Source organism: Megascapheus bottae, chromosome 27 (assembly GCF_031878675.1).
Source record: "Megascapheus bottae isolate mThoBot1 chromosome 27, mThoBot2.hap1, whole genome shotgun sequence".
In the NCBI taxonomy this organism is placed as follows: domain Eukaryota; kingdom Metazoa; phylum Chordata; class Mammalia; order Rodentia; family Geomyidae; genus Megascapheus; species Megascapheus bottae.
In genome coordinates, this window is record NC_143535.1 from 13,471,693 (window position 1) to 13,487,891 (window position 16,199).

The 16,199-nt window shown below is 35.2% G+C and overlaps 1 protein-coding gene across 3 annotated transcripts in view; it reads right to left on the reverse strand.

Moving 5' to 3' along the window:
- Dync2h1 (dynein cytoplasmic 2 heavy chain 1) overlaps positions 1-16,199 on the reverse strand; it is a 159,546-nt gene that overhangs the window by 102,171 nt on the left and 41,176 nt on the right. For all 3 annotated transcript variants that reach the window (XM_090319607.1, XM_090319606.1, XM_090319609.1), the window contains 10 exons: positions 14,228-14,343; positions 11,641-11,840; positions 10,243-10,507; positions 8,217-8,424; positions 7,144-7,273; positions 5,326-5,481; positions 4,246-4,505; positions 2,657-2,903; positions 963-1,114; positions 44-188 (listed from right to left, as the gene is read on the reverse strand). In XM_090319607.1, coding sequence (XP_090175733.1) covers positions 44-188; positions 963-1,114; positions 2,657-2,903; positions 4,246-4,505; positions 5,326-5,481; positions 7,144-7,273; positions 8,217-8,424; positions 10,243-10,507; positions 11,641-11,840; positions 14,228-14,343 — 1,879 coding nt within the window. The remainder of the gene's footprint in view (positions 1-43; positions 189-962; positions 1,115-2,656; positions 2,904-4,245; positions 4,506-5,325; positions 5,482-7,143; positions 7,274-8,216; positions 8,425-10,242; positions 10,508-11,640; positions 11,841-14,227; positions 14,344-16,199) is intronic.

Sequence of the window (16,199 nt, forward strand, 5' to 3'; positions counted from 1 at the left end):
TAAAACCACCAGACATGAAAGCTGAAGTAAAATGTAGGAATACCTGTTCATATACTTGTACCATCGATCCTGCTAAGAGATAAATTTTTGATGAAGATCCCCAAATAGAATGATTCTTCAGATTTTTGTGTAAAACAGCTTCCAAATATGCTCCATAAATTGTCTGCAGTTGCTCTCTTTCTGGATAACTAAACAAGGACAAAGAAAGAATGCTGAAATAAATCAAGAATCAAAATTATTTTAAATGTTAAATTATAGCTCTGGGCATTTGCTGCTCTAAGATACAGATCTGTGAGGCTTACCAAGGGGCTAGATCATAGACTTTGCTCACTTTTAAACCAATTAGAATCCTAAGTATCAACTATCAATACTCAGATTCCTAGTAGAGGTTTCTAATCAAACTTATTTTAAAACACAACTGCTGGAATAACCATTAATCTTTTTTTTTTTTTGGTCAGTTGTAGGGCTTGAACTTTGGGCCTGGGCACTGTCCTTGAGCTCTTCAGCGTAAGGCCATTTCCAGTTTCTGGTGATGACCACAAATCTCTACAAAAGACCAAAGGAAATTTTTATTCAAGTAAAAGCACTTTTAGGCAGATGCAGATAACTCATGCCTGAAATTCTAGCTGCTTAGGAGGCAGAAATCTGGAGAATTGTGGTTTAAAGGCAGCTTGGGCATTCATGTAAGGTATTTTATTAATAGGTGAGTGTTTTATTTTCTCATGTCTTTCTAAAACAAAAGATGCTTTGATTTTTAAAGACTTTATCATCCTAAATCACTGCCTGTAATTTGGAAAGAGTAAGAAAAATAGGTCAGAATGTAATTTTGACCATTTTTATATTTTATAGTTTGAAGGAGTACTATTAATGTAAACCCATTATAAGATACAATTTTAAGCACTCATATACAGGCTTAACAGCACCAAGACAAACAATGGATATAAATCCGCTCAGATACTTACTCTACAGCACAAAGACGAACAATGGAAGTAAATCTGGTGGTGAGCTTGTGTCTTCCCAGCCTTCCCCCAGCTGACATAGATGCTACAATCTGGATGTTTTCCAGACCAACCCATTCTAAATTTTCATCATAAAATCCTTGATATGTCAACACCTATTTTAAAAATACATGTTTTTATATGTTTCATACTTTGTATCTTGTAATCACAATTATCACCATCATGTTTCCTAAATTTCTATTATTTCTCAACATCTTCATCACCATTTAATTAACTCAGGACTTTTAGTCTAAAATGTACTTTTAAATTCTTCTATCGTTGAAAAAAAATACTATTCAGAACTGTACTCAGACCCTTTTTTTTTTTTTGCCAGTCCTGGGCTTGGGCTAAGGGCCTGAGCACTATCCTTGAGTTTTCTCAAGGTTAGAGCCCTACCACTTGCCACAGCACCACTTCTGGCTTTTTTTTTTTCCTATGTATGTGGTACCGAGGAATCAAACCCAGGTCTTCCTGCATGCTAGGCAAGCACTCTACCACTAGGCCAAACTCGCAGACCCTCATACCCTCTTTTTAAAAAATGCTTTTATCATCATTAATTATTAAACTCCAGATTTATATAAATTCTAGTAATCAGTAGAATAAAAGTGTCTGGATCAGAAAAAAAATCATTTTTTGTATTTTATCACATCCTGCAATACTATAACAAAGCTACATTTTAACAAGCTCTAAAAACTTAAGAGTATCTAGTGTGATGTACAAAACAGGAGTAAAATTTTCTGTACTAGGAATGGGTAGTCTTGCGGGGCACTGGTGGCTCACACCTGTAATCCAAGCTACTCAGAGAGCTGAGAGACCTGAGGATCATAGTTCAAAGGCATCCCGGGCAGGAAAGTCCATGAGACTCATCTCCAAATAACTCCCCCAAAATAAGTAGAGCTGCGTCTCAAAGTAGTTGAGTACTAGCTTTGAGCAAAAGAAGTTAAGGACGGCACTCAGCCCGAGTTCAAGCCCAGAGACTGAGAAAGAAAGAGAGGAAGAGAAAGAGGGAGGGAGAGAGGGGGGGAGAAAGGAGAGAAAGGAGAGAAAGAGAAAGAGAGAGAGAGAGAGAGAGAGAGAGAGGGGGGGGAAGGAGGGAGGGAGGGAGGGAGGAAGAAAGAAATGGACTATTTTGGGTCCTTTCCAATGGGCCTAGCCAGCCAGAAATGGGTTCACTAACTGGAGCCACTGACAAATGGAAGCACACTTAACACAGGTCAGCAAACCTCCCCTTGTAGCACCATTCCATCTTCTGATTCATTGCTTAATTTAGGGAAAAAGAAAAGGTCACAGATGTGCAACATTTATTAGGTAGAATATTGTTTTTTTGTCAGTCCTGGGCTTAAGCTCTGTCCTTGGATTTTTCTCAAGGCTAGAACGCTACCACTTGAGCCTCAGCACCACTTCTGACTTTTTCTAAGTATGTGGTACCAAGGAATCAAACACGGGTCTTCGTGCATGCTAGGCAAGCACTCTACTACTAGGTCAAACTCCTGGCCTATTATGTAGAGTATTATTTCCTATGTAACACTAAATTCTAAAGGAAGATCAAAGCAACCAACATAGGACAATGTTTCAGGAGTTTAATTTCCATGATACAGGAAAGATAAAAATGGCACTAATGGTAAGAACAATTAATAGAATTAACTTGTCAGACCTACCTGCTGTAGGAAAGCTACCAAAGTACTGGTCCCCCATTTATCAAGCTTGGGTAGGTTGATATCTTTTAAGTACAAAACAAGTCTTTCACAGTCTTTTGGTCTGTATACCCGACCAGTATTAGTACTGATGACCATGCATGTCTGGCTCAGTTTCTGTAGCAGGTGGCGAGAAGTAGTTTGCGTACTACAGTGAACTGTAGCAATTTGAGTGGAACGGAGCTGAGAGAAGGCATACCTGAGCAGCATCCTACAAAAGATGATGATAAACTCAATACAGAGTTTACCCTAAATATTTCACTTTTAAAACTAATTGTGATAATAATTAAGAGTAAAATAAAAACACTGCTATAGTTCCCTGTTATTTAGAACTTTTCTTGGGGTTTGATGGTTGTTTTGCTTCTTATGGCACTTAGAAAAATCTCTTACTACTTGAGTTTTATTACATTCTATTATGTTTTTGAGAGAAAGTTTTGCAATTCTCCTAACACTGTCTTTTGAGTAGCTAGAATTACAAGAGTATGTCATCATATCAGTTTTCTAACTTTTAGACCAAAAAAAATGCACATTTTTGTTGTGTTGTTTAGATTCATTTCAGCCAAAAAATGTAATCATTTAAAGTAATTTAGTTAGGTAAAGTGTATCTAGATTATACCAATTATTTCTCTACAAATTAAGATTTTAAGATCGCTCAGGTAAAAATTACTGATTCAATAAAATTTTAAAATATTCTCCCCCAAACAAGGAAAACTACTAATCGTGGTGTCTTTATTTCCAAAAATCATGTTTTGTAGTCACTAAAAGTAATTACATTAAAAACTTTGAAACAGAGTTAACATCAACTTATAAATTACGTAATTTAAGCAATGCTAATTTGTATGGTGAAGGTAGTCCAATTTTGTTGTGATTGTATACATAAACTATTCTAAAAATAACCTCTAAAATTTTTATTTTCGTGGAAAAAAAAAATCACATAAGCCAAGCACTGGTGGCTCACACCTGTGTTCCTAGCTGCTTAAGAGGCTGAGATCAAAGTTCAGAGCCAGCCTGAGCAGGAAAGTCTGTGAGACTCATCTCCAATTAATCACTTGAAAACCAGAAGGGGAACTGTGGCTCAAAGTGGAAGAGGGGTAATCTTGATCAAAAAAGCCCAAGCCCAGAGTTCAAACCCCATGACTAATTCCCCTCCCCCCCAAAAAAAATATAACCTGGCCAAAGGACATGTTTCTCCATAATTACTTGTTTTTACAATAATAAAAATAACATGTTCACCATGAAAATGTAGACATTGTTAATTTTTTAAAAAAGAAATAGAGGGCTAGGAGTGTGGCTTAGTGGTAAAGTGCTTGCCTAGCATGCATGAAGCCCTGGGTTCGATTTCTCAGTATCACATATAGGAGAAAAAAAAAAGCCAGAAGTGGTTGAGCACTAGCCTTGAGCACACAGACGCTCAGGGACAGAACCCAGACCTCGAGTTCTAGCCCAAGGCTTGCCAAAAAGAAAGAAAAAAGAAGGAAAAAGAAGAAATGTAACAATGACTGTTTAAGTTCTCTATATTTACACTGACAACATGTGCCCCTGTGAACACTTACCCTTTGCCACAGCCTTCTGGTCCTACAAGAATAAATGGCTGCTTAGTTTCAGAGCTTAACCAAGGTCTGAAATAATCAAGACCACGCTGCATGTCAGGAGTCTGAATGACTGGCAGAGTTTGGCTATTACTGAAATCATCAGCAGTCAGGTTTTCAGGCTTCTTCAGCACATAAGATAATAACTGTCCTCTACTTGAATCATAGTAAGTGTCCATTGGCTTGTGAGGGTCTGGAGGAGATTCTCGTGCCCAATTAAAAACCTTCAGAGGAAACAGCTGTAGTAAGTTTCTCCCTATTACAAAGTGAAGTTAATTTTTCCAAAGTGAATCCTCCTAGTTCCCATCTACCAAACCTACTTATAAGCAAACCTTATCACACAAAATAATATTGTGAAGCCTGAGCACAATGTTGCAGCCAATATTAAGGAACAAATCTCCAACCACTTCTATAGAAACCAAAAGAAAGAAAATCCCAATGGTATAGAATTCAGTTTTATAAACAACTGCTAAAAACAAAGTCTTTACATATATTAAAGATTTACAAATTAGTAATTTATTCTAACACTCCTAAAACTGTTGTGTTTAAGAGGATGAAACTAAAAAAATTAAAAATGAATGAAATTATATTAATGAAGTTAAATAGGTTTATAAATGTCTAACATTTTATGACCCAAATTTGTGCCTACTAAAACATTTTATAAACAGTAAAATAATATCAAGTTTCATGAATTAAAAAATATACATCTACTCACACCCAAAATCCTAACTACTCAGCAAGCTGAGATCTGAAGATCATGGTTCAAAACCAGCCCAAGCAAAAAAAAAAAAAAAAGTCCCTGAAACTTTTTTCTCAAATAAAACCACAAAAAAAGTGAAGCTGCAGCTCAAGTGGTAGAGCATTAGCCTTGCCCTAAAAAGCCCAAAGACAGTCCCCAGGCTTTGAATTCAAGTTCTAGAATTAGCACCAATAAATAAATTAATTAAATAAATAAGTTCCATACCTTAAAGTTATAAATAAGTACACTGCAGTAGTCACAGATCATGAAAGTACTACAGAATTCAGGAATTAAGTATGCATTACCTCCTTGGTGAATTCTAGTCGTGATTTCATATTCAGATTTCCACCAAGTCCCCTTATGAGATTAATGATGAAATGATCATGATCTCCACATCCATGTAAATGTGACAAACCATTCATCACAGTTCCAACCAAACTTGTTTCTACTACATAATCATTCTGTTGATTAAAATCCATGGGACAGAAAAAAAGGCAAATGTTAATCAGTAAACTCAGTTCACGTAAACTGATACTCACCTATCTTTTTCAAAAGTATTTTTAAATTTACCCCTTGAATGAAGTCATAGAAAGTTTGCATTCTACTCACTTTTTGTACATACTTTGAAAGTGAAAATAATCTATACTATAAATGCTAACATCCTCAAACAGATACATGGTCTATTTTCTTCCTAAACCAGCAGAATATATTTTTTAAAAAATAGATCACAGGATCCAAAAGAATAGCTGTTTATTTCTTCTTGATTGATCTTGTTCTTTTCATTTCTTCTTCTGATAAAAGGAAACTACAGGAAAAATCTGGAGTGATGGTCATGGAAGAAGAGAATTAAAAATCAAGCGACAGAAGGTGATTTGGCACTTTCTCAATGTGCGCACATGCCAGCCTACGGTTTCACCTAAGTCCCAAAATTTAATTTTAAAATTCTGTTTATTAGCTGGGGGCTGGGAGGTAATCCTAGCTATTCATGAGACTGAGATCTGAAGATCTCTAATTCCAGCTCAGGCAGGAAAATCTAGGCCAGGCAGGAAAGTCTATGAGACTCTTACGTTCAGTAAAACGCCAGAAGTTGAGCTGTGGGTCAAGTGATAGAGCAAAAGAGCTCAGAAACTACACCCAGGCCCTAAGTTTCAAGGAATCAATGGTTTAAGAGAAATAACTTAACTACTACAATGGGGCTATAATGTAGATAATGGGAATTTAATCTCCTTATTATGAGGCCCCTTAGGAAACCTACCCCATGTGTACTATGTCCTCCAATCTTCATCCTTGTAATACCAGAAAGGAAAAAGGTCCAGCAAACTAGAGCTGAGTTTTGTCCAATCACAAAGTAGTAACACTAAATCACCTTTAGATTAATCAATACTTGCAGAACACAGTTTGCTACTTGTTTCTTTTGTTTTATGTGTTTTTTTAAATAAAATTAATGATAAAAAAGAAAATCCAGGAAAAGGTAAAATCATTACCACACCTGGAAACTTTCCATGGTCTTCTTTCTATGCATGCTTCAAATTAAATATCAAGGGTGATCTTGATTTCTAAAACTCTGTAAAAAAGGATCAACTATTTTCTCTTCCAGCTCTTCCAGCTGGTATATCTTGATGTGTTTATATGGCATTTTCCTCCAATAGAAACCCTTCTCCAGAAAAAGAACTATTCTTTTAATCTTCACTTCTGAACATATTTCTAGTTTTGTTAAGCATTAAAGTAGAAATATACATACTAGGTATTATACTTATTTTTATTGACTGTTTCCCAACATTATTACATATTATTCACAATCCTTTTTCCACTGTAGTATTAGCTTAATACTGTGTTCAGATTGATACATATAGTAGTAATTATAGTACAATGTGACAGCAAGATAGTTTTGCAAGTAGGAAACACCAAACACTCCAATACTCCTTATTTCTCCTAAGTCAGACAAGGTATTGTAGGTAGGAAATTTAAAATGTTTTAAGACTAATGAGCAGGTAGGCCAGAAGACAGACAGCAATGTAAACATCTACATCTCCCTCTACCACCAGATTGCAGGTACACACTCTCTGATGAGGCAACTAAGGTAAGCCACTCACCATTAAGTCTTCTCCTCAGTGTCAACTTACCTGCTTTAGAACCCACTGTAAAGCCTTTTCAAAATAATCTCCAATCCAATTTTCAAGATTACTTCTGTACTTAGCAGGCTGATTTCTCAACCAAGATTTTATTAGAGAATTAAGATCTGTCTCTTCGTCACTGACACAGAATAACACAAATACACAAGAAATTATTTAAGAACAAACCATCAACTTACTTTCAAATTTCTACTTCAATAAAGTATCATTCCACACAAGAATTGGCTTTTTTTCAATATGTTTATAATAATTAATAGCATTCCATTTCCCTCCTTAAAGAGTACCATGTTTGCAACAAACTTTTGCTGAAGGAATAAAAGAAATCTAAAACTAAGATATACATTATGCATATGCAATCTGGGAAGGTTAACGTTCTTTTACATTTTCTAGGAAATTATGCATACCCATTATACCTCTTCCCACCTATACCTATTTCACCAACAATCTTATAATCTTAGGTAGCAATACATGATCGCTGCTTGCTGATTTCCTTTATATTCTATTCTATATTATAATTACTGTTGCATGTAAGGTTATCTTTTCTACTTTATGGCATGTCCCAAAAATGACATATCATCAATAAATGTCACCTTTACTCCTTTCTTACCATCTTTCCTGAAGTGCCTAAATTAATGATATGTACATCAAAACAGTCAAAAGAGTATTAAAACATTTTAATATAAAATTATCTTTCATTCTACAAGACTTTAAGAATATATTGAATAACAAATTGTGTATATATGCTATAAACTATAAACTCAGTTTTACTATTTTTCTAATTAATACTTCACATCAAAGAAAGCTCATGACTAATTTAACCTAATACTTCCTATAATACTGCCTATATTGCTGTCAAAGAGTAAGCAATAAAGTATAAAACACTTATGAACTAAAGTGATTACACTGTTCTGTGTCCTATCAAAATGGCTTCACATGATCCTAAAATAGGCTGGTGAAAAAAAATTCTAAACAAACAAGAAAATAGGTAAAACAATTAGTTATATATCATTCACAGTGTAATAACTAAAGAGTATTCCAATATATGTAAATGTTCTATGACTTACCTAAGAAATATCATTCCCATTCTAGACACTGTGGCTGGTGAGGCACAACTTAAATCATGAGTTTCAAATACAAAGTTAACATTTGGACCAAACTGAATCCTTTCTCCACTGGGCATGGTGAGTAGCCGATTATCATCCAGAACAGAATTCAGAGATTCAATCCATTCAGGGTCAATATCACCATCACAGATTATCCAGGAGCTGACATCTGTTACCAAATCACAACAGTGAAGGTGGCAGAGGTTGGGAAAAATGCACATGCACACCTATACATCCACATGGGCGAGGGGGAGAGACTGGGGGAAAGAGTAATAAATTTTAAGAAATAAAACATATTGGGGCCGGGAGTTTGGCCTCATGTTAGAATGCTTCCTAGCATGCACAAAGACCCAGGTTTGATTCCTCAGTACCACATACATAGAAAAAAAGCTGCAAGTGGTGCTGAGGCTCAAGTGGTAGAGCTGTAGCCTTGAGAAAGTTCAAGGACAGTGGTCAGGTCCTGAGCTCAAGCCCAGGACTGGCAAAAAAAAAAAAAAAAAAAAAACTATGTCTTGTTACTAATAACTGATTTCCTCCCATCAACAAAAAGTAAAGCAAGCTAAAAGTTTTCATATGGGCAATCTAGGCTCAGCTGGCCAAAACCTCATTCATATAATAATGTTACGTAATTGTTTAATCTTCAGCTTGTTTTCAAGCTCTTCCTCCATATCCGAGAGGAAAAGTCAACAAAAGACTACAATAAGGAGTTCATTTTTTAATTGTTCTTGTCCTCACCCTCAACCTTAGAAGTGTTGAAATTACAGGCCTGCATCATGATGTTCAATTCATAAAACTGTAAAACATTCTTTAGATATTTATACTTCATATCATAAGAACAAAGAATGCTTGCTATGTAATATCTCTTTCAGAAAATATGGGAAACTCAATTTTTCAATGTCCTTGCTTCAGAAATAAAAAAGAAACTACAGTCATTTTTGAATACATAAAAAGAAACCCAAAAGGGAAAAATGGCCAGTATGTTCATATAGCCTTTCTAGTAACAAAGTATTTTCTCTATCCTGCTTGGTTCAGATTATACTTGAACCTCTGAAACCATTCAAAAGCAAACTGCCTGCAATAAAAGTTTGAGAAATAGGGCCAGGAATTTGGCCTAGTCTAAGAGTGCTTGCCTAGAATGCATGAAGACCAGGGTTCAATTCCTTGGTATCATATACATAGGAAAAAACAGTAGTAGTGCTGTGTGGCTCAGGTGGCAGAGCACAAGCCTTGAGAAAAAAAAAATTGTCCAAGGACAGTGCCCAGGCCGACTTCAAGCCCCAGGACTAACCAAAGAAAAAAAGTTCAAGAAATAAGTGAAGGTAATGTGATACTACACAGAAAAAGAAGTTGCATTCAAAATCTTTCTAATATCTTAAGTGTTCTCAATGTTTCATTTAGTGCTTTAGAAGAACAGCTAATTCCTTACAATTCAAAAAAAATTCAGATCATGAAATTTACTAACATTTACATTTTTAAATTATCCACAAAAATGTATTTAAACTAACAAGTTAGTCAAAGATACATTTTAAATTGCACCTTAAAACTGAACTTAAATTATGAGGCATTATGATGTCAACTAAGCAACCAATAAAACACTACTCTGTATATTAGTTGTGAATTATTAATCACTGTGAATCTTGTTTATATTAATAGTCACTATAAATGTAAGTCAAAAATGAAAACATGAATGAAATATGTAATTTTAGCACTTGAGAGCCTGAGAGCACAAGTTTGAGAACCTGGAATACTCAGTAAGATAATTATCTCAAAAAATAGCATACCTTAGGAAATTATCAAAAGAACAATATTAAGATACATCTTGATAATTTATGTAATGGAATTTTTATATAATGACTAATATGTAGTCACATAAAAAACACTTTTCATGTAAGAGTTAGTTATTAGCTTTGATAAGAAAAGCACTCTACATTATACACCGTTTCTTTTATCCTTTAAGCTTTTAATAGTTCAAAAATGAATTACCAACCTTGTGGTTCTCGAACTACCTGGCGAGCACTATTTGTCAAAACACCATCAGACCATTCTCTAGTATCCATGTCAATATGGCCTAGTAACTGATGCCTAGGCATAGCTTTAGGATTCATGGTATACTGCTTCACTACTTTGCCAATTTTACAAAGTGCTGCTCTTAGCATTCTCCAAAGAGTAGATTTGCCAGCACCACTTGGACCAACGATAACGACTCCCATCCTCTGGCGTAATTGCTCATACAATTCTAAAGCCTTTTTGATCTGGCAGAAAAGAAATATGTCTGTATGTGATTTATGTTATTCAATCATAGTTCTGCTTTCATTCTGTAAAATTTGTGTTTCAACATTTGTGTTTCCATTTCTTTGGTGGGAGACAAAACCTTAAGTAGCTAAATAAACCTATATTGGCAATAGGATTCTTAAATTCATTATTCAATTAAAAGAAACAGGTGTTGGGCCGGGAGTTTGGCCTAGTGGTTAAAGTGCTTGCCTAGCATGCATGAAGACCCGGGTTCCATTCCTCAGTACCACATACATAGAAAAAAGCCGGAAGTGGTGCTCAGGCTCAAGTGGTAGAGCTCTAGCCTTAAGAAAGTCCAAGGACAGTGCTCAGGCCCTGAGCTCAAGCCCAGGACTGGCAAAAAAAAAAAAAAAAGAAACAGGTTGTTTTCCATAGGTGACATTACAACACACACATTATTTTCTCTACTCATTCATCCAAATTCAATAATCTTTTACTTTATTCACTTATTTATATGCTATTTTTTCAATTAAATTCTGAAGGAAGAGTCTTCATAACAGTATACAGAGAACCTATAGATTTTTGTTTTGTTTTGTTTTTGCCAGTTCTGGGCTTGAGATCAGGGCCTGAGCACTGTCCTTTGGGCTTTCTAAAGACTAGAGCTCTACCACTTGAGCCTCAGCACCATTTCCAGCTATTTTCTATGTATGTGGTACCAAGGAATCGAGCCTGGGTCTTCATGCATGCTAGGCAAGCAGTCCACCACTAGGCCAAACTCCCAGCCCAACCTATAGATTTTTTTTACCATGAAACTGTCCTAGTGAAATGAAATTACATGTAAACAATTACAAAAGTATATGAATTAGAAAATGGCAACTCTATTACAGGCTAGACACTTATGAGCATAATAAAAATTTTAAGCAAAAATATATATGGATCCTATATGGATCCTGTCTTTCATGGAGGTTACTATCTGATATTAAGGGTCATTATTAATCAAACATACAAATATTAGACAAGCATTTATGAGAGTAGCAATGAAATTACATAACAAGAGGACCTAATCAGGACTTGATGAGAGAAGGCATCCCTAAAAGATGAATAAGGACAGTAAGGAAATGTATTCATATACTGCAAAACATTCTTGATTTACCTGATTAGGTATGATTTCATAATTGGCCTCCTCAAAGACTTGCTTTAAAGCAGCACTTAATTCATCATATTCTACTTCTTTAAAGTCAATGCCAGGAAAGACATCTTTAATCAGGGCATCAAATCGGGTACAATCAGCAAATGTAAATTTCGACATTGTGTTAAGCCTCAGTGCTTGCACCACTATGTGACTTTCATTAGCTAGAGACAAAGTTTCACCCAAATTATTACTTACAAATCTAATGATAATAAAAAGATGTAAGTACATTATTATTAAATGATATGCTAGAAACATTTAAAGACATTAAGTACATCTTAAAAACTAGCAAGCATGGCCATTTCTCAACTTCTGAAAATAAATATCACCAAGAGTAGTTATGAACTCTTTCCATAGGATTTAAATCCCAGGGTATATAGACTTTAAAATAAAAATTAAGATGATCACTTACACTGGCAAAATACTTCATGAATTATTAGAAATATAATAATTCTATAAAATAGGTAAGAAAACATTCCATTTGACATGTGAAACATTAAATTTCTAAATGTTTAAATGGCAGTGCTGAGAGAGCAAAGCAGTAAGTATTACAGATGGATTCAAATCCAAGAGACTAATTCTAGACTCAACATATCTCTCCAAATATACCAGCATGAGTTGTAGAGAATTTATTTCCTTAAACCTAAAACTGACAAACTGGGAAACAACGTTGGCCAAAACTATTTTACAAAGTCATAATTAGACCAAATATATTTAATACTATTATCATTGCTACATCCAATTTTCACAGATACCTGGAGTTCACTAATACCTCCTCCCTCCCTATATTCAAAGATATATAAAATATGAAAAGTTGTTTAACTACCTTGGAGTTTTATTTTGAATCATAAGCCATCTTTATGATTTACTATAGGTATCATTTTAGTATTTTTTTTTTTTGCCAGTCCTGGGCTTGAGCTCAGGGCCTGAGCACTGTCCTTGGACTTTCTCAAGGCTAGAGTTCTACCACTTGAGCCTCAGCACCACTTCCAGCTTTTTTCTATGTATGTGGTACCGAGGAATCGAACCCGGGTCTTCATGCATGCTAGGCAAGCACTTTAACCACTAGGCCAAACTCCCGGCCCCTCATTTTAGTATTTAAAATTATCAGAGAGAAAATAAGAAGTTATCTGACCACTATAGAACCTAAAAAAAAAGCTAGTCATTTCCTTTTTAAAGATGTATAAAGGAGTTGCCATTTAACAGTATGCAACTACTTAATAGATAATAATCTAAAAACATGCATTCTCTGACCAACACAAAAAGTGAGGAAAACAAGAAAAAAAGAATTTCAAATACTATCTGCAGATTCTTAAAAGTCTAATCCATGAGCTAGCTTTAAATAACATTCAGCAAGGAAAATAACTCTACAATAGAGAAAACTGGTTAAATACAACATTAGTCAAGAGATGTTATTATGCACCCCCTGCTTAGAAGGTTATGCTATGACTAAGACATTATCTATGCCTTAACCCTTCTGAACATTAGTCTACTCATGGAATTCTAGCTTGGGAAGGAGAAAAACCCTTACGACTTTCAAGACTTTCTCTGAAGACTAGATCAATTCTCAACTGCACTCTACATCTACTTAATCATTAACTTGAAGGGTAGAGTACAAAAAACAGTCCAACAATCTGAGGTGGAACAAGCTACAAATGGTTTACGAGATTGTAATTTTTTGTTGTCTTGAGAATGTTCTCAGCTAGGCTGGCTTCAAACTCAAAATCTTCCAGTCTCATCCTCCCAAACAATGGGATTATGTAGTTGATGCTGAGCCCAACACCACTAGGGGATTCTAATAGACTAAGGATAGGTTTAAGAACTAAATGAGGGGCCAGGAGCATGGCCTAGTGGTTGAGTGCTTGCCTAGCATGCAGGAAGACCTAGGTTCAATTCCTCGGTACCACATACACAGAAAAAGCTGGAAGTGGAAGAGTGCTAGCTTTGAGGGAAGCCCAAAGACAGTGCTCAAGCCCTGAGTTCAAACCCCTGAACTGGCAAAAAAAAAAAAAAAAAAGAGCCAGGGTTAGGGAAAAAAAGACTAATTGGGACTGGGAGTTTAGCCTAGTGGTAGAGTGCTTGCCTATCATGCACTAAGACCCAGGTTCAATTCCCCGGTACTACATATACAGACAAAAAGCCAGAAGTGGCGCTGTGGCCCAAGTGGTAGAGCTCTGGCTTTGGGAAAGCCCAAGGACAGTGCTCAGGCCCTGAGTTCAAGCCCCAGGACTGGCAAAAAAAAAAAAAAAGACTAATGACTATCCTACTCCATCTATCAAAACTATTTTTACTTTAAGTACATTTAAAGGTTATTATAGGACAAATGTTAAAAGTCAGGATAAATCTAAATTAAACATGAACTTAAAAATAATACTGCAAAATTGCTACATTGGTAGTATAAATGTACTATAATGATAAAAGGTATAATAATACATAAAACACAGGCAGTGGATATAGAAATCAGTCTATAACTTTCCTATAAGTATGAAACAATGCTACATTAAAGCTTATTTCAAAATTAAGTTACTAGAATTAGAATAGTGAATCATACCATTTTGTTTAGTGCCAGCTTTCTTCAACTGTCTAAGAAGATTTCCACTTCCTCTCAGAACTGTCTTCAAAGCTCTCAACCCCCAATCATAGTGCTGCTGAGGTGTCAAAAGTTCCCTGTAGTTAAATCCAAAGAGTACAAGAGTGAGGACTCAATAACTGCATACCCAAAGCTATGGACATGGTAATGGAAATACAAACATATCTAGACATAAAAACCTATGACTCTATAGACAATGTTTTATTTCATAAATTAATCTGTTTCTATGACATACAAACCCTTAGCCTAATTTTGACTAAGTTCTAAATACTTAGTCCCAGTGATTATAATTAGAGATTCCCTCCTTGAACACTTGTTTGTTAAACTTGTCATTTAAAATATGATGTAACCATAGCCATATAATGAATGATTGTTCTTAAGGTACTATGTTATCTCTCATCACTTTTGCTGTCCCTTGGTTATCTCATATTGTTACACTATCTCACTTTGTTACCTGATATATCGGATATATTTGTATTTGGTTATTTGAAATTGGATAGGGAATGGGGGAAAACAAGAGGAGGGGTGGAGGGGAGGGAAATGGGGACCAAGACATGTGAAAGGGTATCAATGTATGGGAATTAATGCACCATCTATCTGGCAAATACCATGTAACCCTTCTATTAATTACAATAAAAAATATATGGAAAAAAAAGTTCCTTGTAGTAAAAACATTTGACTCTAAGTCTTTCCATTTCTTTAAAAATGGGGCAATCTTGTTCTTTCTGACAGCAGCACAGAAAAAATCATATTAAGTGAAGTAAGCCAGACTCAAAGGAACATAGGCCCAATAGTCTTCCCTTATTTGTCCTAATCATTAGAAACCCTGGGCTCTCCTAGCAGAGATTTACAATAGAACAAAATCTAGAGAAATCAGGCCAAATAGTACGACACTAAATGTAAGGACCTCCAGGATAAGGAAACAAAAGCCATATAATGAGTGACTGTTGTCCTTAATGTACTATGTTATCTCTCATCTCTTTTGCCATCCCTTGGTTCTCTCATATTGTTACAATATTTCACCTTGTTATCTGATACATTTTATATGTGCTTAATTGGTTATTTGAAATTGGATAGGGAAGGGGGGAAATCAAGATAAGCGGAGGGAGCTTGGGAGAGAAATGGGGACCATGTCATGAGAAAGGGTATCAATGTTTGTGAAGTTATGCACCTTCTACCTGGTGAATATAATGTAACCCTTCTATTAATCACAATAACAAAAAATTATAAAAAAAAAACATGTGACTCTTAAAATGGTAAACAAGTCCCTCTTATCAGTATATGCAAAGAACTATAGAATATGAATATCAATACACGAAAACAAAGATTGAATTCCTGTAAGAGTGTGAATCACATACAATAATCATTACAGAAGATGCTAAGGACAGATAGCAATCAAGAAGCTAGATAAATCAATATTGAATGAGCTCCTTATCTCAATGAAGATACTGGATGACAAGTACCTTCATCAGTACATAATAGTCATTATGTATTATTCCTAACATCTTTTTTTTTTTTTTTTGCCAGTCCTGGGGCTTGAACTCAGAGCCTACCCACTGTCCTTCAGCTTTCTCGAGGTTAGAGCTCTAGCACTTGAACAAGAGTACCACTTCCGGCCTTTTCTGTATATATGGTACCAAGGAATCCAACCCAAGCCTTCCTGCATGACATAAGACCATTCCAGGTTTCCCAACAAGGGATAGGTCAATTTCTATTACTTAAAGAAGAAATTGTGAAAGTTTTTCTCTAACGATTTAGCTCCCTTTAAGTAGTCAGTCCAATCATTAAACTAAAATAATCCAATATAAATTTGCTGGTAAAAATTTTGGTAACTTATTTAAAAGTTTTTATGTTTTTATTATTCAAAGAAAAAAAATTTATATCCACATCTTAAGTATGATAACATCATGGGAAAATGCGAAAATGGTCACTA